This window comes from Lacerta agilis, chromosome 6 (assembly GCF_009819535.1).
Source record: "Lacerta agilis isolate rLacAgi1 chromosome 6, rLacAgi1.pri, whole genome shotgun sequence".
Classification (NCBI taxonomy): Eukaryota; Metazoa; Chordata; class Lepidosauria; order Squamata; family Lacertidae; genus Lacerta; species Lacerta agilis.
In genome coordinates this window covers 56,301,027-56,324,082 of record NC_046317.1, presented here as the reverse complement: position 1 = coordinate 56,324,082, position 23,056 = coordinate 56,301,027, and the positions used below count along the sequence as shown (strand labels likewise).

The window sequence follows — 23,056 nt, the reverse complement described above, 5'->3', positions numbered from 1 at the left end:
AAAGCACACACTAAAGGTATCAGGTTTCAAATAACTAACAAAAGCAACCATTAATTAGCTTTAGCATAGTACTGGTGTTAAATTAATGTTTAATTACATGAGTTTTGGAATATATATATATATATTTCCACACTGAAGTGAAATCCAGAAATGAAGCATGTTTTCTTTTATGAAGCATGAAAGCAAACTGTTGTGTGTTGTTTCAAAGCTGTACATCTGGAATTGTTTTTTTTTTTAATATAGAAACTTTCAAGAGTAAGCTTTATGCTTAATTTCTATTCCATAAGTCCTCTTTTCACACATGTCTGCTTAAAGCTTTGGACGTCTGCTTGAATTTAATTATTAAATCATTTCCTTAAACTTCTTGATGCTTGTGCTCTTATTGGCTTTTCCAAGAAAAATGTTTGTGCACCATCTATGAGCACAGTGTTCCCCAGACCCCATTCTATATCCTACCATCATCAAGTATGTTTTTATCAGGCAGCTGGTAGCAATGAATTACTGTATATCTACATCAGGGCTGGGGGGTTTTGTTGATGGGGGTTTGTTGCCGTTGGTTTTTTGTATCTTTATTTTAGATCTTGTGATTTATGTGGAAATTGTTCAGTTTGGTTGTGTGTTTTTTGATGTTTTATTTGTTGTTTGTGACTACTTTTGTAATGTTGCAATAGTGTCTTTTTCATGTTGTAAGCCTCCTTGAGCATGCTCTGAAATGTGGAAGGCCAGCATACAAATAAAATAATGTGTGTATGTATGTCTTAATGCTAAACATCATTAGTCCAAACTACAGTTTGTTAAACTATTCTAACTATGGTTGAAAAGTGAACATTTGTAACAATAATTGAATTTCTGCTGCACTAGAAGAAGAGGAGGAGTTTGGATTTGATATCCTGCTTTATCACTACCCAAAGGAGTCTCAAAGCGGCTAACATTCTCCTTTCCCTTCCTCCCCCACAACAAACACTCTGTGAGATGAGCAGGGCTGACAGACTTCAAAGAAGTTTAACTAGCCCAAGGTCACCCAGCAGCTGCATGTGGAGGAGCGGAGATGTGAACCTGGTTCACCAGATTACAAGTCTACTGCTCTTAACCACACTACACCACACTAGAAGTTTCAAGAAGCATCAAGCAGACTGAATGGGTGACCAAGTACACCATTTTCCTCCCCATTGCATAGATTAATTTGAGCTTTCATGGGAATTTCACTAAATTGCTTAGGTTTGCTGGAAGCTTTCTTCCAGCCCCAGCCCCCCCCCCCACACACACACAAGGAGAATGTTAAATTATCCCTGCAGTAAAAACATGCCAACATTCAAGAATTAATTTACTCCACCTTTAAGGAAATCAATTAAATGTAAAAATTCATCAGAATGTGAGGTGGGAAAGAAACTTAAAGTGTAGCATCTTGGTTCTTTGTCCTTAATCCCAGTGTATCTAGATGCCATTAGGTCAGTGTTTTTCAACCTTTTTTGGGCAAAGGCACACTTGTTTCATGAAAAAAATCACGAGGCACACCACCATTAGAAAATGTTAAAAAAATTAACTCTTTGCCTATATTGACTATATATAAAGTAATTTTTCGATTTTTCCCACGGCACACCAGGCAACATCTCGCGGCACACTAGTGTGCCGCGGAACAGTGGTTGAAAAACACTGCATTAGGTAAAAAGGTAAAGGTAAAGGACCCCTGGACGGTTAAGTCCAGTCAAAGGCAACTATGCGGTGCAGTGCTCATCTCACTTCAGGCCGAGGAAGCCAGCGTTTGTCCACAGACAGCTTTCGGGGTCATGTAGCCATCATGACTAAACCGCTTCTGGCGCAATGGAACACCATGACGGAAACCAGAGCGCATGGAAATGCCATTTACCTTCCCGCTGCAGAGGTACCTCTTTATCTACTTACAATGGCATGCTCTCGAACTGCTAGATTGGCAGAAGCTGGGACAGAGCAATGGGAGCTCACCCCTTCACGCAGATTCGAACTGCCAACCTTCTGATCAGCAAGCCCAAGAGGCACAATGGTTTAGACCACAGTGCCACCTTCCATTAACACAATTAAGCCACAAATAATAGTGGTACTCTTAACATGGGCGTAGACAAGGGGGGCAGGGAGGGGCAGCTGTCCCCCCCTAAATCAATAAAAATCAATATAAATACATAGCTAACTGAGGTTCTGCCCCCCAACAAAAAGCCTACCCCCCAACAAAAATTCTGGCTACACCCATGACTCTTAAGACAGTCCAAGAAGCACCAGCTACAACCATTCATGGAAATCATACTATCATGCATAAATACAGGGTTCATTCATTTACACATGATGATTATTGAGTTAATTGTCCTGGTTATAATGCTAGCACTTCTGTCCCAATTTCTAACATTCCTTTTATGCTGCATTACCTGTTCTGTGAGGGAACTGTAACTTTTTGATCGATATAGCACCATGCCATGCTCAGTTTCATTCATACCAGTGGACACAACAACGGGTATAGGATATGTCACCACTCTTTATGCGCATGTACGCTTCTGTTCCCCCAAGAAAATAGTGGGAAGAACTGTGTGCCAGAATACCACCCAGAATTTCATAACATGAGCAGCAGAGGCATGATCCAAAAAACCATGAGAATATTAAAGTGCAAAACGTTCTGAATTTCTGGGTTCACAGGGTTACAAACTGATTTTTTTTCTGGGAGCAATTAAATCAGGAAAGAGTGCTAAACTTCTACTAGTTTTCTAGAAGTGGATTTTATGTCATGTGATAGATCACATAAAAACAAAAATTATCAAGCAAGGAAATACTGAAGAAAAGGGATAAAGTGCTGAATAGATGGCTCTGTGGTTGCATTCAGACGGAACAAGGAACTTGCATTATTGAGGGCTCCATATGGAAGTGATGGCTCTCTCCCTTCTATCTTTGCAGAACTCTTTATCTTCAGAGAAAGACAACATTCTCCTTCCTGCCTCCCATTTCAGCTATTCAACATATTCCATCATCCAATACACCGTGTATTTTTAATCACAGTCTTCCATGACACAGGAGAACCCAGAATTTCCGTGATAGATGGGTTAACAAGCCATAGATGGGTTAACAAGCTTCAACACTGCAACAGTGGCAAAAATATTCATGATCATCAATGTAACAGAGAAAGCTTGGAGTTTCTCCTACAACTGTTGTAATGTACATAGCTCACGCCTCTTATACTCTCTAAGTTTACAGCTAACCAGCAGATAGAAACCTCTTGACTTTCAGTAATATCAAGGGTTCAAGTAAGTGGTTAGCTACCATGTATTCCAACTGATAGAGCATTTATGTTTAGGTTTTAGTGAGGCAGTTTCAAAAAAGCTACTAGAACTTGATGTTTCATTCGCAGAGTCTGGTATCTTGATAGCTCACTAACGCCATGGTACTAATGTGAAATATTCACACATCACTAAAAACAGTGGTTTTCCTCCACTAATTAACCATCACATTAACCTTCACATGTAAACTTTATTTGCAACATGTTTTTCTGTAATGACAAACGAACCCAAACAAACCACTTCTTATTTTCTCAGTTCAACCATATGATAAAAAGCTCTGTACCACCAGACAGAGAAGCAAAAATCTAGGTGCCCTAGAACCTTAAAATTTGGTCTGGCGACTGAGTTACCAAAGAGGGCAGGAATCAGGTAATACTATGAAGAGCATTCATGAGCATAAGCAGAGTACTTTGCCCTCATGAGACGTAGCCACTCATTGGAAGATGTCCAAAGAAGAATTACCTGGAAGGAAGTCAACAAGAACACGATCCCTCCTCTCACTTGTCCACTTAGTTCTACGACTCTTTCCCTTCAAGAAATGTCTGCCAGACTCCTGAGTTTTACACACACACACTTCATGAGAACTAGAAAATCTGGATTGTTTGATATTAGCAATCACAATATTCTAATAGGGAAGCAATCTCAAGAAAAATGTTGCACCTGAATGGCATGTTATCTAAGAAATCTAATCCTAAAAGAAGGGGTATATGTTTCTGAATGACCATGGATTAATTCAAGTACAGTGGTATCTTAGTTTAAGAACAGCTTAGTTTATGAACAACCTGGATTAAGAACGCTGCAAACCGGGAAGTAGGTGTTTTGGTTTGTGAACTTTGCCTTGGAAGCGGAACATGTTCCGCTTCCTGTTGAGTGTGATCCATTTGAAAATTGAGTCCCCCGCTATGGGAAAGGACACCTTGGTTTAAGAACGGTTTGGTTTAAGAATGGACTTCCGGAACAGATTAAGTTCGTAAACCAAGGTACCACTGTAAATTGACACATCAAAGTATAGAACTACTGTATAAGAAAAGTGAAGAATTGCGGGTGGAGGAAACTATCATAGGAAACCAGCAATTCACTATTCTTCCTGGGGAACTAGCCCATTTGCCCAAACTCTAGCAAAAAGAAAAAGAGGAGAAGAAGTCTGCATATGTTTGAAACAGGCAGAGAACACAGTCGGACAGCTCTCTCCTCTTGCCTCGCATAGGATGGCACTTTAGAAGTGTCTACTCGGGTCCAGGTAATTACGTGAAATTGCTACAGCCATGCTAAGAGGAGCTACCAGTCTGTTTTCCATAGAACAGCATCTCTCATCATGCACGTTATTATTATTTTTATTATTATTGCTACTACTATTTATTAAATTTCTATACCACCCTTCATCAGAGGATCACGGGGCAGTTTACAATATAAAAACACCACCATTTGAGTATTTGTTGTAAAACTTGGCAGTGCTCTCAGACTCTGCTGAAAAGAAATCCTGTTTCTCAATTTGTGTTCAATTTTTAAAATGGTCTTGCCCATAATTTCCAACAGAGCTCAAGAAATAAGGAAAGCACATGGTCAGTGTCCTGTAAACTCAAAACAGAGAGAGGCTGTCCAGCAGTTGCAATGACTGGGCCAGGTTTTTGTTTTCCCCCTCCAGCATCCTACCACCCACCAATAACATTTCCCCTACAGTATTGGCCATACTCTTTCAGTGTTAGAGGATTGCATACATGGAAATGTTTAATGTGCATTATTTAGTCCCATGTTCAAAATCTGTCATTTTTAATAAGAATTTTAAATATTTTAGCAGCAGGGGACAAAGCTTCACTTTAAACCATGCTGAAACAGCAGTGGTTTTCTTGAAAAAGAAAAAGAAAAAGAAACAATACTTTTTAATCAGAGTTCCTATCCAAATGCCAAGGTCTATTTAACTGCTAAAATAAAGTATTTTCTTTTTTTCTGCATACCTGAAATCCTTTCCCTAAATACAGACCACCATGTAGAATGGAGGCTACAATACTTGAGCAGTAGGTTGAGTCACTAAGAACAGAACAAATGCCTTTTGCATTGTTTCAACAAGCTGGAAGAGGGAACCCTCCCTGCTGTATCCTGAAACAAAGGAAATCCAAGTCTCTACATATATTTGGAAAATTGCATTTTTAAGACCACCTACTCTTCCAGCCCAGACAGCAATCTATTGCTGGATGGATACCATGCTTTTCTGAATCAATGCCTCCTGTTGGCTATTGGAATTCCTAAAACCTTGGTTGCTAGCTTGGCCAAGCAAAAGATTACATTACCATGGGGGGGGGGGGAGTGGAATACAAAAATGCTTTCACTGGCTACTGCCTCCAACCCAGGAATCCCAGAACACTTTTATTAAAAAGCCATATTTAGTCCAAGCAGCAGAACCTTAAAAAAAAGTCTTGCTTTTTATGTGTTAAAACATGGTGAAGACAGTGATCTCTCTCAGATCATATCATATCAAGAGGCCACAAATCCACAATAGCTCTGCAATTACTTAAATGAGAGCAGAAAAGCCCTTGAGCACATGTAGTTCACAATTAGAAGCCAGTTAATTTCCCACAAACTCAAAATCACTCTCTCATGCCATCCTACACAGACAAGCAGATCAAGGACTTCTCATTAAAATGACTACTTCAAAGTTCCCCTATCAAGAAGCATTGTGTCAGGCTATACACGTGCAGGAATGAGATCTCACTATGAACACATGTATGAAGTAATGCTGAAAACTCTGCAGACACAAAAGGGTTAGGCAAGCATCTCCTAACTGTGTCACTCAGGACATGTGAGGATGTGAAACCAAACCCACTTGCCTAATGTCACCAAGGTATTTTTTGCATGGAGCACGCCTATCAAGTTGTTGTCATTGCAAACATAGCACAGCCTTTAATGGATATCTTGCAAAAAGAGCACAGAATCACCAAAACACTTTATCATTGAATGTATGCAGTTTCAATTGAAGGGCACTGCAGCCAGCTGCCAGAGGTGTGTGAAACAGGCACACACAGAAGGCGTTGATGAAGAGTGAAAGCCTTTTGGTGCATACAGCTGTAAAAGAGCTCCTCTAAGATGAAATTCAACAAAGCTTAGGCTAATATATACATTTCCCCAGGGGAAGGGGCATTTACAATCAAAATTGATTTTTTTAAAAATACAAATGTATGTTCTATATTCCTCTAGCCTATTCGCAAGCAAAGAAGTGCCATAAAATGAAAGCTATATAAAAAAAAGATAGTGGGGTGGATACACCAAGAACCCACCCAAAGAAGCAACGATCACTGTCAATCCCTTCTAACATTGCACTATAAAGAAGCACTGCAAATTCCTGGCGATCTGCAAATGCTTTCCCCTTCCACACCCAAAAATGTAGCATGAGCGCCTGCATATGCAACTGCAGACTGAAACACACACAGAAACACACCATGTTCACATTAAAGAATATATATATGCTTACCTTTGACTTGAGTGTCATATTCAGCTATGATCTCCTTATCCTTTTTGAATTTTGCTGGCGACGTCATGTTTTCCTTCCCGCCCGCCCCCCCAGCAAAAAAAAAAAAGATTATCCTCAGAGCAGATCCTCCAGAATACGACAAAATAAATGCAATTTGTGTTCCTCCCAAAAACAATCACTTGGCCAGGCTCGTCTTCCCTCAACAGCAATCAGTCCATGGAGAGAGGGTGGGAGATGGGAGTGTGTGTGAGCAGCAGAGACATGCAGATGTGAAGAGCTCAGCGGACAGAAAAGGCAGCAGTTTGGATTCCCTGCACCAAAACCTTTAGCAGCAGTGGTGGTGGCGGTGGCGGCAGCAGCAGCAGCAGCAGACTACAGAGAATCTGCAGCCCCCAAAGGCTTTTCCTGATTGCTAACATTAATAGCACAGCCAGGGAGTGGAAGTCTTTCTGCGCAACAACATGTTGTGTGTGGGTTTGACTTTTTCTTTTTCTTTTTATAGAGCCAGAGATGATGCAAATTAAATCCCAAATGGTAGACGAGATGAAAGCTCCAAAGTCACTTTCTTCAGTTCAACTGCCTGCAAATTCAAATACGTAATTGACTCTCAACCAGTTACAGGCATATACAAATCAACAAATGTGACTGAAAGCTAGAAATGCAAAGTAAAAATGCAAGCTACCGTACTCAAACTGCAGCATTAAAAAATGCATCCAATTGAAGGTAGAGAGCTGGGGGGGGGGTTAATATCATTAGAACCTCCTAAATCCAAGAAAATGTGGAGATGGGGAGACAAAGGAAAACAGCCCCTGCAAAAGCAGTTTTGTGTTCCCTCTTGGTTAGTTTAAACAACAACTGGAGAAGAGCAATATGATATGCTAAAAAGGGAAGTCAGACCCAAATCCTCAAATTACTTGAACTACAGGAGCTCAGAAATGAATCCACAAGCCATTGTATAAACAAGACTAATCCCCTTTGGTGTAGCTAAAGCTGCAGATCTTGGTCCAGCCAACAGACCAGCTTTAGGTATTTATTATTATTATTATGCATCATTGTTAATTTTAGAGGATTGAACCCCAAAACGCTGGCAAAGTAAAGAGGGAGGGAGGGATACATGTATCTGCTGTAGACATCAAAGCAGATTTGGAGCCTGGGGAACAGAGCAGTATGTGCAAGAGAGATGCAAGCAGCAGAAAGTAAGGACAAAACTTCTTTTTCTGAATTACAAACTTACTGTTGGCAGCAAATGTTAAGAAGAGGGGATTCGAGAAACCTGGATCCACATCCAAAGAGAGAAACAATGTGGCCAACGGACAGGAAATTGTAATGGCACACTAAGGAATAACAGTGTAATCCTAACCATGTCTACTCTGGTGTAAATCCTACTAAATTCAATGGGATTTATTCCCAAACAAGTGGAGTTAGGATTAAGAGCTACAGCATGAAAACACAATCGAAATCTGGCATATTTCTACCCAGTGCCAGCACATACTGTCAGCCGGCTGTGAAGTAACTATGCAAAAACATTTAAAGCCCTCCCTGAAATACAAAAAGAAATCACTAAAACCTTGTAGTCCATCCCAATAGCCCCTTGCAAGGTCATAAACCATATTAGGGAAATACCTTTACTAAGCCAACCAAAATATCACAAAATAGTTTGCAAGCTTTGGAATTATCCAGTATTCTTCATCAAGCTAAAATTAATGATGGTGATGCCCATGAGTGAGAGTCTCAAGGGAGAATGTGAAAATATTGACAGCAGAAATTCAATGAGGCATTTTAGGTGCCATAGATGTTATCAGATTCCAACAAGACTGGCTGGGAAGAAGAAGCATAACCATAGCCACCATCCCAAATCTACCCTGATGTAGTGTTCTGAAGAACTCAAAACCTTACACACTATTTTGTGATATTTTGGTTGGCCTAATAAAAGTTTTGTGCTAATATACTTTTTGAATTTTTCTCATGGTACATTGCAGCTACCTTGACTTTTTGCAAGCTCAAGGGTGTGCTTTCTCCTTTACAAGAAATTAGCTGTTCAACTCAGAAGTCAAATGCAGCAACATTTGAAGGATATATGCTGTTTCCCTCTTTCGGTCCTTATTTACGTCATAGGCTTGCACAACTTGTGACCCACCAAGCTGAAAACATTCAATTAGTTGGTTCAAGTGCTTGAGAATCTGGCATCTGCCACCCGCCCAATAGTCCCAAGCAAAACCAGGAGGTTTACTGAGCCCATAGCAAACCATTGCACATGGGTGGTGAGCTGTATTCAGCTTGGTGGATCACAGTAAGTGTACAGATCTGATCTATGGGAAGTTAGGAATCCAACTCTGCCTTTCCTTCTTGGTGCTGCACTTTTCAGGGAGATGATGTAAAGAGGAAATGCATCAGACTAGGAAAAGGGTTTATGGCCTGGGAGAATGAGAAGGTATATTATTGTCTGGCAAGTAACACTAGACAACTAGCTTAATGGGGCTGGGGAATCCCTCCACAGGAGCTGCTCACCCAGGAATATTACGAACTAAGACCTATATTTGAGAAGGAGGAATACACTGCTATGGGACTATCTTCTGGGAATAAGAGTATCGCGGACTTAGTTCGAGAAGGACCCTCGCTCAGCCGCAGAGCACACGCTTCGCATGCCAGATGCTCCAGGTTCAAACCGCTGCGTCTCCAGGTAGGGTCGGCCGGGAAAGGTTCCCCCCTGAAAGCTAGGAGAGCCGCTGCCAGTCTGTGTCGACGCCGCTGAGCTTCGTAGCTTGGACCGACTGTCTGATCTGGAATGAAACCGCTTCAAGGCTCGTTTGCGAGCGCAGAGAACTGCCTTCTCCGGGGATGTGTGTGTGTGTGAGAGGATCCCTTTAAAAAGAGCTGAGCTTCAACGGGGCTGTGACTATTTGTGGAGGAATGCTTCTCCCTCGGGGCGAGTACGGGATGCGGGGAGTCCGGCTAATCCCCCCCCCGTTGCCGCAGTGGGGAATATTATGGGATGGATGGGACACCGACCCTTGGAGCACGGGACGGCTCCAGCAGGGCGCCTGTGCTCGCTATGGGCTACCAAGGGAACTAGGCAGACAAGACACACGCGCGCGGGAAGAGTATTATAGGATGGAGACTGCTGCTGTACAGCCTTCTGGAAGGAGTGGGCTTCCTTGTGCTGGCGGGAGGCTAGCATTACACGAATTGCAGCCAAGTTGGAAAAGGCGGGCGGATCCCGCTAAGGGGATATTATGGGATAGGTGATCTACCGCGGGGAATCTGCCACGGGCTCACCCCGAACTCGGGATTCCTCCGTCCCGGACGCGACTGTTACCTGCAGTGCTGCTGCTCGGACGACGAGTCCTTTCCCCCCATGAGGCGCGTTCCTCAGGCCACCCGCTGGTCCCACGGTCCGCTCCCCTCCGCAGCCCCGCTCCAGCGCCTCCGCCCATTCCACAGAGGAGCACCAATCGGGGGGAAGGTTCTGAAAGCTGGCGGGCGCTCCAGCCAATAGCCGCGCCCCGCCTCCCTCCTTCCTCAGCCTCGGTCCCGCCACTTTTCCGTATTGGCACCGCCCACCCAGGACGGAGACGGGGCCACTCAGAAGGCTCGGAGGGGACAGAAGCGGGTTGCGACCACGAAAGGGCGGGGCATGCAAATACGAGCCCCGTGTGGACCAATGGGAAGCAAGGGGGAGCGTCCTCATGCCCCGCACGTAGGTAGGAACGAGAGATGGTCAGTTTATCCAATGACAAGCGGGGAGACATGGGTTGTTGTCTTTTTCACCAATCAGGTGCCGGAGCCGGGCCAAGTTTCCCCCAATGGGAGGCAAAGCCACAGATTCAAACTGACAGGGGACTGGGAGGCGACGCGAGGTCTTGCTTCTGAGCATCCCTCGCGCACTTAAAGAAAGGAGGCGTCCAGGTTGGGGTCGCTGGCAGGAGGCAGGGGGATCCGGAATCAGTCAGTGAGTGGCTGAGGAGGAATTAAAGAATCCTAAATTGGGGGCAGTAGGATTAATTGGGAGGCGGGCATGTTTCTTGCCCTCGGTGGTCGGGGAGGAGAGAATGATAGGAAGGACCCCGGGGTGTAGGCAGTGAAATAAAGCAGAATTAGCACTACTGCAGGTGCCACAGAACACCCGCTCTGCATTTGTAAGAACTATACCGTTTAGTGCTGGCCGCACCTACACTTTGGAACTCCCTGCCTATTGATATCAACCAGGTGATTTCGCTGTATTCCTTTTGGGGCGCACTAAAATAGTTCTTGTTCGCGCAAGCCTTCCCAGATGCTTAGAAATGCTGGTGTGAATTTAAATCAGTTCTAACTTTTTAAACTTTTTGTATGTTTCAAAATATTAGAAATTTATCTTGATTTTACTGTCTTATCTTTTTATTAATCACTTTTTTTTTCTTTACAAACAAGGGGCGTATAAATTTGAAGAAATAAATAGTAACTAAATAAGGGAAACAGACTTGGACTGGGGGAGGGAGAAAATCTCCCTCAATTTAATAATTGATATTGTTTAATGCTGATTAGATAGCCTCCAGTATAAGATTGGAAGGACCATCACTATGTGTGGGTAACAAGGAACGAAGAGGGTTGGTGGTAAAAGCTGATAAACTAAGAGTGCCAGTAAGTCCTGTGGGGGAGAAGGGGGAGACCTTGCTGGCCCCAGAAGACAAATTATTTTTCTCCCCTACTGAAAGAAGCACAGGGGCGCCCTGGAATCTCCTCTGGATCAGACTGGCCTTGCCATGTCCACCAGCAGCTGCAGTTTTGCAGACAGATGTGTGACTGTGCTGTGCTGCAGGTTTTGCCAGCAAGTGCTAAGTTCCCGGGGCATGAAAGCGGTTCTCCTGGCTGACACAGAGACAGATCTCTACTCCACAGACATCCCTCCCACCAGGTGAGTCAACACAAGGAGACTCAGAAAATCTTGAATTGGCTGTAATTTTCTATCCCACAGTAAGTATTTTGCTTGGCATCTCTCACACATTTTTTTTATTAAAAAAACAACAACCTCAAGGATATACTTCATTGTCCCTGAACCATAGTGACTTACCGGTATCTGCATTAGGTCTAAGGTCCAGTTTTGGTGCTCTTTCTCATTCTTAACTTGGTATAGTGTAATGGTTAAGGTGCTGGACTAGGATCTAGCACACAAAATTCAAAGTAGCCATAAAGACAACCCTTGGGCCAGTCACTGTCTCTTAACCAAACCTACCTCACAGGGTTGTTGTGAGGTTGAAAGGGGTACAGGAAGACACTTGTATGCCGCCTTGAGCTAGGATATAAGTGGGATATAAATGTAATAAATGAAAATAATACTAATGAAGGGTCTTGGCAGAATACACTACACATTCAGGTTTCAACAATCGCCTAAATTGATCTGCCAGGTTGCAAATGTTGTGGCTGCTGTCCTAACTCACATGTGTGCATGGGCTATGAAAAGAGGTATGTCTTAACCTTTTCTGTCCTTCTGGGTCTTTCATGCACTCATGTGGCATACAGCCCTTATAAGATCTGCTATAATGTAGGAAAGTATTTTCGTTTTGTAAAAATGCAGAATCCAGGACTTGAGGTGAAGAAAAAATATTCAGAACATGGGCTTTCTAAAGCAGGCCTGCACAACTTCTGTTATGTTCAGCTCAGGGAATCACAGCAGCCTGTGTTGTCTGTCTTCCTTAATCATCTTAAATTGTGAAAGCGGGGCATGATTCTAATATTGGAATAGCACCACCAACGCCGTAACAGTAGGAGAACTTAGTGGCAGTATGCTAGAACTGTCACTTTCACTTCTCTTAATAGTCAGTTTCTGGTCTACAGTATTTGTTGTGGTAACAGTCAAAAGCACAATGGGGGGTGTTGTATAAACCACAGGAAGACATAGTATTTGCTTTCCTACATCCTCAGTGATTGTGAATCAAAGTGCAACTTTCAAGCATGAGAAAAGAACGGAAGGAGTGTTGGAAGAAGGAGACGACATTAATATACTGTACATGTAGGAAATCATAATCATATTTAATCAAAACTTCTTAAGGGAACCCTAAACTAAAGGAACTTTAGTCACAGAGAGCTAGTGCCATCAGCATGCCTTACTCAAGCTTCAGCAATATGATTGCACATTCAGTAATTCATGTGGATAAAAAGATGGCCTATATACTTGGGGGTGGAAGGCTTAATGTTTCTGACGAATAATAGAATCATAGAGTTGGAAGGGACCCAAGGGCCATCTAGTCCAACAATGTAATGCAGGAATCTTAGCTAGATCGTACATGGCCATCCAACCTCTCATTAAAAACCTCCAAGAAGATTCCACCACCTTGTAGGAATATGCTCCACTGTCAAACAGCTTTTACTGTCAGAAAGTTATTCCTGATGTTTAGTCAGAATCTCCTTCCTTGTAACTTGAATCCATTAGTGTGGGCAACAAGGAACGAATTTAAATTTCACTATCATTATTAACTGAGTTCTCAGAGAGTAAACAGGTCAACCAGTACTGCTGGTTATTTATTTGAGAAGATATACAAGGCCAAAGGGAACTCCACTTGGCTTTCAGGTGAGTAGTACTGGAAATTTTTTATTATTTAAAATATACATAGAAATCTGTGTTATATGAACTCAGAAGAGATGAACAGACATAGAAGACATTGATCTAGCTCAGTATTGTCTACACCAAGGTAGCCAATGTGGTGGCCTCCATATGCTTTTGGAATCCAACTTTGATTAGCCCCAGGCAGCATGGTCAGTGGTCACAATGAGAGGGCATCTGGAACACACAGTTGGCCAACCCTGATCTATAAGGATGGGCAGTGGCTATCCAAGGTTTCAGGGAGGAGTCTTTCCTAGCCTTGCCTGCATATGCTGGGGAAAGAACCTGGGATCTTCTGCATGAAAAGCTTATGCTCTAGTACTGAGCTATTATCTCTCCTGTCCCATACATTATAGTTGTATACCAGTGCTCTGGAAAACTTAAAGATTTCAAGAGGGCAAATATAAAATCAAAGAGTAAAATAATTTTGAACTGCAAAGTGTAAAAACGAGTTGTTAAAAATGACACAAAACAGCTTGAAATTAAAAGTCCTCCAAAAGCCAACATCAAGATCCATTCAATACAAGTAAGTATATATATTAAGCAAATGACAGAAATGTTTCATAGCTGAGACTTTCCCCACACTTGGATATTATATGGTATAAATGTTAAGTAACTGACAAAACCTTAATTGAATTTATTATGTGTGGTTACAAATGGTATTTCTATGATAATGTTGAACAATGAAACAACGCTGACTACTGTATTGCTATTACAGAAATGTGGTAATGGAATTCAGTAAACCTCTTACTTCAAACTGAGATATTAAAAGGAAAGCTATGTTTTAGTGCCTCGGGAAATTATTTATCATGATTGGTTTCTTTATAATGTAATAATTGATTAGCATGGCAGCCGGGGGTACTGTACTCTGTTAGGGCTGAGCAGTTAAACTTGAAGGGAGAGCTTAAGTGTTGAGAAGCATCTACATTTTCAAACTCTAAATAAAAATTGGCAACACTGTAATTGATTATTGGTAGGATTCAGGTGGCAGGCAGCTACTATCCACCATGGCAACTCCCAGGGATAGTTTTTAATTTTCTGTCTAATATAGATCAGTTCTGGGAAGAGGTCTGTTTGCTGTGAATTATACAGAAAAACTGTTTGATCCTGTCAGGAATGCAGTAATGATCAGACTGCTTCATTTGTAAGCAAAGGAACACACATCCAAGAGCAAACACAGATTAATGGTTGTTGAAAACTATTCAGTTGCAGGTGCCGATGGAATGATTGGTTGTCGCTTCCTCTGTTGTACAGGATGCTGTCGGCACTCTTAATAAGTCTTCTACACCTGTTCATCTCATTCTGTTGCTATGATTCATGGCTAGCAATAGGTAAAGTGGCTCTGGGCTGCAACGCTGATGGAATGGTCACGCTTGGCTGTAGAGCCCACATCTCCCTCTGCTTCATCATGAGAACCAGAAACGAAATTGCTCTATTGAATAACAAATATCAACAGACCAATTCTTGGACAGAAGCTCTATGGTAACATATTGCACTGGCTGGTACTCTTCCACATGGCTGGTTACACCAAGAGGCTGGGTCACACAGTTTGGAGATGTTTTTAGGATTGAAGCAGACTAATCTATTGTTACTAAAGAGCAGTAGTGATTCTCTTAGCTATTGTGGAATGGTCACAATGGCTTGAACTACAGGGTTCAAGCTGTTTTTGCGCCGAAGGCAGTTTTGACCTCTTATCTGATTTGCTCCTTTGGCAAGCTTAGGCAACAATCCTGAAACCTTTTAGTGTCATGTGGTGCAATCCTTTAGACTAATGGAGCTTTTGTAGGAAAATTTGCTTCAGAACTAGGCCCACTTTGGAAGAAAATTGCTTTCTTCCAGTGTGATCTTATGCATGTTTAGTTGGAAGTAAATGCCACTGAGTGGACTGGGATTTGTTTTCTGGTAAATATGAAGAGGATTACTACCTTATAGCCGGATCCAAACTTTCCCTTTAACCACTCACTTAGACAGGTGCACTTTGTCTGTCCCTCCAGCAACCCCCTGTATTTCTGCCTGTGCCCAGCACAGAAAGAAGGGGGCCACTGCTTCCTGTCCCTCTCTGTCTTCTGCAGCTCCCTACACTACTACGCAGAGCATGGGTAGGCAAACTAGGGCCCAGGGGCCAGATGTGGCCCAAACGCCTTCTAAATCCGGTCCGCGGATGGTCTGGGAATCAGTGTGTTTTTACATGAGTAGAATTTGTATTTTTATTTAAAACATTGGCCATGTTTCTTGAGGTTGATGAGAGTTGGAATTCATTAGCATCTTGTGAGCCAAGAGTTTCCCCTCCTTGTAACATAGGAGCCAATAACGAATACCTCTTGTCTTAATTAGAGTGAAACAGCATTTCATATACAGGTAAGTCATGGGCATCACAACTTTCTAGGGTTTGCTAAAGTGTTTTCTCCAACAGGCAACTCAGCTCAATCATTTTTGAAGAGACAATGCAAGGAAAAGACTACCTATCAAAACTCATTAAACTAAAAGCTGGATCAATGTACAGTTATGTCGTATATTGCCTTGCTTACAATGGCTGTTAGCAAAGAGAGGTTTACAATGGCTGTTGGCACATATAGATTTGTAAACTAACAATAAACAAAGGGAATAGCGTTCTGCTGGAACTTTTATTGCCATAATACTTCACATTGTGAAAGTGTGATCAAGTTCATTTTTAACTACCTACAGTCTATTTCTCTCCCCCCCCCCCCCCAGTACTGTTGGCTTCATTGGAAACTGCTATTTCACAGAAATCTGCAAATGTAAACTGAAGAATGTGGCCTGTTTGAAATGGTAAGTAATGCTGCAGTTTAACTTAGCATTGTGTTTTGAACAGCTGTGCGGCCTCTACCTCTTAATTCATTTGTGTGCAAGAGCCTGAAGCGAACTTGATTATCTAACGCGAACTTGAATTTAACTACAGTATCAACCATCACAGAAGTCCTTGGCTGACAACGTCCAGGATAAATTCCAGCAATAAAATGGTTGCCATAGAGAGCTCCCATATTTACTTGGGGTGACTGGACAATTCTGATATCCTCAGGGTTTCCAAAAGTGTGGTAGTACAAAGCAGAATAGGTTATTGGAATGTGTTATCCTCACTTGTAGTGTTGCCCACCTTTTTCCTGGCTTTCATTTTGTGCTTTAACAGCAGTCAGACAGGTAGAAATGTGGCAGGTGAAGTTTTTCATGGCACAGAGATGGGAGGAGTTTTTCCTCCTTAACTTCTGCATGTCAGTATGCTCTTGATGGAACCAGGGACAGGGTTAAAATAGGGAGGGGGCAGCCTTCATAGGCAGTAGTAGCTGAAATACATACTGTAAACCCAAAGGAATTTGACTACAATATTGCACACATCAAGGTAGCTGGATTGCCAGTGGGGCAGAAGATAGCCTTCTCTGTGGCCGCTTTTTAGATATTCATGAAACAGCACAATAATTAGCAAATCAATATTTTACCCTGTGGCTTGTGTCCCCCACCCCCAAATCAGAGAAAATGTAGAGAAGTTCAGTATAGATTCATATCTATTCAATTTTCTTCAATTTATTTTTTTTTTATAAGAATTTATTGGCATTTTTCTATAACAACATATACCCACACCCACACCTACAATTAAACAAATGCAAAACACATAGAACAAATACAAACAGTGTCAAGTTTTCTCATTGCATCTTTCTAGGAAAAAAAAATTTCTATTTCCGTATCTTGACTATTGACTTCCCCTGCCTTTTCACCTTCGAGTTTATATCCTAAGTCTATTTTATAACCATTTCTCCTAACAAAGAAAAAGAAGTTAAATTCAGTTGTGTAGTTACTATCAATTATATCTTCAACATTTTACTAAAAATACATCACTACATCTTGATCTCAATCCTCTTATTCCATAAACATAATCCACTTAAATTTACTTTACTTATACTCCACCTCACTGATCTTCACAGCTTATTCGATCAAATCTATCTCTTCTATCCTTAAGATTGCTGCTAATAACATGATAACTTGAAATATCTCCTTTCATGTTCAAATAAAAAATATAACAGAAAATTGTTGACAGTATTCACCCTCCGATTTCGGTTTACCATATCAGGCTACCTTAAGTATTACTTAATGCTTCACCCCACACCCCCTCTGTCCATTATTCTTCTCCTGGTGGTTTCAACACTAAACTTCCATGTAACTTCCCTCTCCAAACGTCCACAGATCCAGGCACAGTCCAAACCTCTCCTTGCCACGAGTTCAGAGGTATCCATCTCATCATCTCTCAGCTTCTTCGGTTCTTTGTAACATTCCTTTTCTTCTTGTAAATACCTTAATTCTCTGTCCCTGGCCCCCGAGCTCACACCTCGGGGACTGGATATAAAAAATCTTGACGTCGCCTTGGGGCTGCCACCCACAGAAAGCGAGTTTCTTCTCCGAAGTAGCTCACTCATCAGCCCTCTCAGCTCCTTGGCAAGGGATTCTTCCAAAGTGTCAAAAGTTTTAAAAGCCTCCTCTGTGGGCAATTGGTTCCATTTCAGACCCCCACACAAGACTTTGACTTTTCTACAAAGCAATTCCACCTTCAAGGCAGTGAGTCTCTGTTCATCCGTTAATCCAGAGTTCAATACCAGTTCAAGGACGAAACCCAGCATACTGGCAGAGGAGGAGGAAGTGGGTGTCATATTTCTACTCCCCTCTTTGTTCGTCGCCATTTTCCTGAGCTGGAGCGCAAATACCGCAACTTTAAATGGAGATATTTTCCTCTAATTAGCTTCCCGAAAGAAAAGTTTGCCAGCCTCATGTGTCAATTTTAAATACATTATAGCCAGTTCTGTAGCAGTAATCACTCAGATTGGTTAGATTCTTGAGCTCGAAGGGAGGGAGGCAGGCTGCCCTTCTCCTTCCCCCCGGATCGTCCCAAAAGCACGATTTCACTCAAATTCTTTACTCACGACCACCGGGTTCCTTTAGCTCCATTCTTCACAGGTAGAACTTAGACGCTCACCGCGGGCTCTGTCGCCGCATTTGCATCCCGGTTGGGGCATGTCCCCGAAGCCCGGCTCCGGTTGTCCCTTCACCCCCACTCCCCCTTTACAGGGGGGCAGGGGAAGGGTTCGGAGCCTCCGCGGGCGCAGCCGGGGAGCCCAGGGTGCGGGACGCTCTTCCCGCACCCCAACCGGAGCCGCGCGCTGCGGTAGCGCGGCTCCTAACCCCCGGGATGGACAAGGCGCTTCGGACCCGAAGCAGCCTTCGACCACCCGGCGATGGCGTCGCCGCCGGAAGTCCAATTTTCTTCAATTTAATGGCTTATATTCTAAAAACCAGCTACCATAAAATGGTCCTGGTTTTAGTCATCTCTGTATGAATTTGTCATGACATCAATAATCATTATATCCCATGCTTTCTAGAGCCACAGGGATCAGTAGGTCAGTATTTTCTCATTTTTGTGATATGAGGTGAGGTGAGCTTATGTTCTATAAAATAGGTTTTATATTTAAGAACAGGCAACATCTGTTATTAATACATTCATAATATAGAAGCCCATTTGGGGGTTAAAAAGAAAGTTGCAGGCTGAACATACAAGGTATTTCTGGATTGTTTCCCAAAGGCATCTTGCTCAGTATTTACTGGTAGTCAAACATTCACAACTAGTTTTACTAGATGGGGTGGGATCCTGTTTTATTAACTTGCTATTTACCACGAGGACATTCATTTTACTGTTGATTGTAGAGCTTACTCTTCTGTCTACTCTTTCACCTAAGAACCTGTGTGTCAGATACTCTTTGTTTGCTTTTCTAGTGGGAATGTCGTAGGTTACCATGTGATCGCTCCATGCAAACCTTGTTTGCTGTCCTGCAACAATGGGCACTTCTGGATGTTTCACAGCCAGACTGTTTTTGGAATCAACAGGCTCGATTCTTCCGGTATGGAAAATTTCATTCCACACACAAAGTTTATTGTTCTTATCCTCTTGGAGTGTCCTATTCCAAAGCTTGTACTACAGTGAATTGGGTGCCTCTTAGAAAATGTATACCAATAGAGTTAGACAGACTTCAGGCTTGTTGGGCCTACTTTAATTTTTATTAAAACGTCAACATACTCAGGGGTTTTACACACTTCCAAGTTAAGGAACAGGGTGCCTCTGAGCACAAGCACTCAGCACAGGAATTTGTTTTTAGCACCAGATCTAAGCTCACAATTCGTAAAATAGCAATCCAAAGGGGGAAAGCATGAATTAAAAAGAAGTGATAAATACTCAGGCAAAAGCCATCTTGAACTGCCATGTTTGAGAACAAGGCCTCAGATATACCGGTGTAACAGAAGCATAGAATCCTAGTGTCATAGTCTCATTTCTGAGCAACAACGTACAAAGCTCAGTGGAGTGGGAGGCCAACAAACCAGAAGAGTCTCCTAGGTATACTTGCCTGGAGGTAGAGTCAGCATCCAAAGTGTGGTCCATTCCTAGGGTCGGGCAAACAGCAATTCACATGGTCAGAGGGGTCAGGGAATTTGATAATCATGGGATCAAGACGAGCAGGAAGCAGCAAGGTAGGACCAGAAACTACAAGCCTTCTCCTCTGTGCCCTTGAAGGCTAATCAGCTGCAGGTGGAGTCACTCCGCCTTCTCCCCCTTCAGGCGAAGCTGACTCCTGGCCCATGACACATAGTTGTAATTGGACCCCAGGGGTCATCTAGTCTCACCCCTTGCAATGCAGGAATGTCAACCAAAGCATATATGACAGAGCATGTGGGAAAGAACACAATGGAGGCACATACCACCCACAAGCCACACACTTCGCCACTGCCTGCGACAGAAACACTTCCCTGCTGTTCACAAGTTCAGCCGCTATGCAAAAGGGCTCTATATGTGTGTACTGATTTCTGCACAACAAGCTTCAGATGGGACACTGCCCCAGTCAGCATTTCTGCTGCATGCAGTGATGGCAAGGTGTGTCACTGAGGAATATACCCAGAGTGCGGCCAGGTCCCGTAACACCCCACCGCCGGTGTTCTTTTCACATGCAGTGGTGGGTTGTGCAAACCTCTCTCATTTAAACTACCTTATAGTGAAGGAAGGCTGTTATAGAACTTGTTTTCTTGAGAAAGAAATGGTCCCTGCTGCAGCAGTAGGACCACTGTATCTTTTAACAGGGGTGAGGAGAACCTTTGGTCCGCCAGATGATGCTGAACTACAACTCCCATCAGCCCTGGCAAGCTTGGCCAGTGGCCTAAGTTGGCAGGAATTGCAGTTCAGCAACATCTGGGGGGGCCAATGGTTTCCCAAACCTGTTTTAACAGGGGGAAAGAGGAGATTTTGGTACTGGTTGCTCTTCAAAGCTCTTCCGCTCTGTGACATAAGAAGCTAAAACTTGCTGAAATTCTCTTGTATCAGGGTTGGGAAACCTCAGGCACGGCGACTGAATGCATCCACCCATGCCTATCTCTGGCCTTCGGGACTCTCCACAAAGTTCACACTGACCCATGCCCTCCTTGAATACTTTTGCCTGGCTGGAAATCAGCTGTGATAATGCATGGTTTGTGCAACCCTCTGGCTTTTGTATGGCTGGAATGTAGCTTAATATGTAAAGGGTAAAGATTTGCAGTCATTTTACCACCCACATTTTCTTCACTGCCCTGCCCACCACTAGCATTAATTAGGCCCTCAGAAGGTTGTTATAAGGGGACATGGCCCTTGGGCTACAGAAGGTTCCCTACCCCTAGTTTATAGGAACCTAGATGCTGGAAGGTTGACCAGCCCCGTTCTAGAATGTGGCATTTAAATACGGAGGTGGAATTATAGGCATGAGTTGCATGTTCATGTTACTTTGTTTATTAGCCTTTATCTATGGCTAGCGTTGTAGCTTCCTTCAGCAACGTGTTTTGCTTCATTAGCATGAGATCCTGGTCAGAGAGAGTGCAATGAGAGTTTTTTTGCTTTTGCTTTTTAAGGTACAAACTTACTGCTTTGGGGCAACTTACCAGATTCAGAGGAAAGCGTGGATGAAGACGCGTCCAGCATCTCTGAAGACGAGTACATCCGATAAATGTCATCAGCAATGTGCTGCATGGTGTGCCTCTCACACGGACAAGAAACACAATGTGCAGATCCCAGCAAGGCAGAGGAAAAACACTTCAAAGGCTAATACTACCTGTTGACCTTACACCGTCTGATCTGCTAGGCGTCCTGTTGTACAGGGCGACTAGGATTTGAAGGTCAAAAGGCAGCCCTTGCTCGCTTTCCAGAGAGCTACCCACCATCAGTATGCCCCCCCTGGCTTCCGCAACTGCTTGCTATCGCCCGTGTCCTACAGGATGGCGTTTATGTACAGAAGATCAAGGAATGAGCTCCACATCACCATCGCTCATGGTTGCACTAAAAAAGGCCTGGAAGCGACACGGGGAAAGATCCAGTGGTGTTTGATGTGGCAGGTTATCTGTTGGCCTGCCTGACTCCTTTTCCCTGTGTTGCTGGCTGAGTCAGGGGTTGTGCATGGCCTCTCTTCAGGGACCACAGTTAATGCTGCTACACAGAGCACTGGCAGTGAATACTGACTCTGTGCTGTTGGCTGCCTTCCAGAATCCCATGTTTGCATAACATATTGGGAAGCTCTTAAATCTAGGTATTTCTGCTTCCCTCGTGCAAGCGCAGCACAATGTTTGGTTCTGCTCAAAGGGGAGATTTCGAGGAAACCTACTGAATAGCTTTTTTTCTGCCAGCGCACATACAGCCAACAAGTGTGAGGACATCGCCTGGGAACTGGCATGCTTCCCTGCTCCTAATAGAAGGAGAAGATGCAAAGAAATGCTAACAAAAGAACCAGAGACCCCAGCTTCTGGACCTGCAGATATCCCCTTTAATGCATGCAATCAAGAAACAAAGAGGCTTAAAAGAATAGTGTCCAAGCGGCAGCATTTGTAACTGTGTTTGCCCGTTTCTCCAGTTGTTTACAAGAAGAAACGAGCGGTGAGAGTGACTCTGAAAGAGAATGTAGTAAATGCAGGGCCAGGTCAAATTAAAAAAAAAAATCCTTCTGGTTTCTCTGCTGCTGGCACAAGAGTATTCCCTACGTAGCTGGTGGCACAGTGCCTTTTGGAAAGAAGGAAGCAACCAAGCATGGCTTGAATTGCATCTAGCCAGTAATGCACTGAAGTCTAAAGTAGCAGAAGCAGCTAAGTAGCCGCAGGTAGAACATTTACGCTTTTTTCAAAATGATGTAAGTGTTATCTGGAGTGTGATTTTTTTTTTAAAGGGTACTAATATCCTCTTTGGAAGAAGGAAAAAATATGAGAATTTTCAAGCTGTGTTGATACTTTCACCACACTAGTTTATAGGACCCTTTAGGGCCTGGTGCAGATCCACAATCTTTGCTGTGGCGACCCTACAACTCGTCCCCACATTGCTTTCATTCACTTGAATGGAGCTAGTCATAAGTTCAGGGAGCAGCTTATTCCAAATGCTTCCTGGGCTTTGCTGGTGCTGTTGGTGTTTGCAAGATAACTTGGGGAAGATGGTGCTGAATGAATTTCCAGAAGGTCGGTTATGTTTTTGCGTTTTCTTGGTGCGTAGGTGTGATCATTATGTGAAACCCTCCAAAAGTTATAGACTGACTCAGTCATTCATAACAGTGGAGGTGTCTGCCAGTAAGTGGTGCAGTTAGGTAATTTAGACTTTCAATTTAATGGGTGTTCTCTCCCTCTTTCTCTCTCACTCACACACTCACTCACATCAAAAAATCCTTC

At 43.0% G+C, this 23,056-nt stretch overlaps 2 protein-coding genes across 5 annotated transcripts in view; one reads left to right on the top strand and one right to left on the bottom strand.

Annotated features, from left to right (window-relative positions):
* The window catches only part of SRGAP2 (SLIT-ROBO Rho GTPase activating protein 2), a 192,917-nt gene extending 182,715 nt beyond the window's left edge, over positions 1-10,202 (bottom strand). For 3 of the 4 annotated variants that reach the window (XM_033152860.1, XM_033152862.1, XM_033152863.1), the window contains exons 1-2: positions 10,079-10,202; positions 6,763-7,342 (exon numbers count right to left, since the gene is read on the bottom strand). In XM_033152860.1, coding sequence (XP_033008751.1) covers positions 6,763-6,829 — 67 coding nt within the window. In that variant the 5' untranslated portion in view covers positions 6,830-7,342; positions 10,079-10,202. Of the gene's footprint in view, positions 1-6,762; positions 7,343-10,038 lie in introns of all 4 variants that reach the window. The other variant, XM_033152861.1, reaches the window with a different exon arrangement.
* A 1,209-nt stretch (positions 10,203-11,411) lies between these two features.
* FAM72A (family with sequence similarity 72 member A) lies at positions 11,412-22,133 on the top strand. The gene is made up of 4 exons (XM_033152864.1): positions 11,412-11,653; positions 16,052-16,129; positions 19,115-19,239; positions 21,266-22,133. Exons 1-4 carry the CDS (start codon positions 11,502-11,504, stop codon positions 21,358-21,360), a joined length of 450 nt encoding a protein of 149 aa, XP_033008755.1. The 5' UTR covers positions 11,412-11,501; the 3' UTR covers positions 21,361-22,133.
* The last annotated feature ends 923 nt before the right edge of the window (positions 22,134-23,056 follow it).

Coding starts and splice junctions, on each gene's coding strand:
- FAM72A (XM_033152864.1), top strand. CDS start 11,502: ATGTCCACCAGCAGCTGCAGTTTTGCAGACAGATGTGTGACTGTGCTG. Junction 11,654..16,051: donor ACAGACATCCCTCCCACCAG/GTGAGTCAACAC, acceptor CCCCCCCCCCAG/TACTGTTGGCTTCATTGGAA. Junction 16,130..19,114: donor AATGTGGCCTGTTTGAAATG/GTAAGTAATGCT, acceptor TTGCTTTTCTAG/TGGGAATGTCGTAGGTTACC.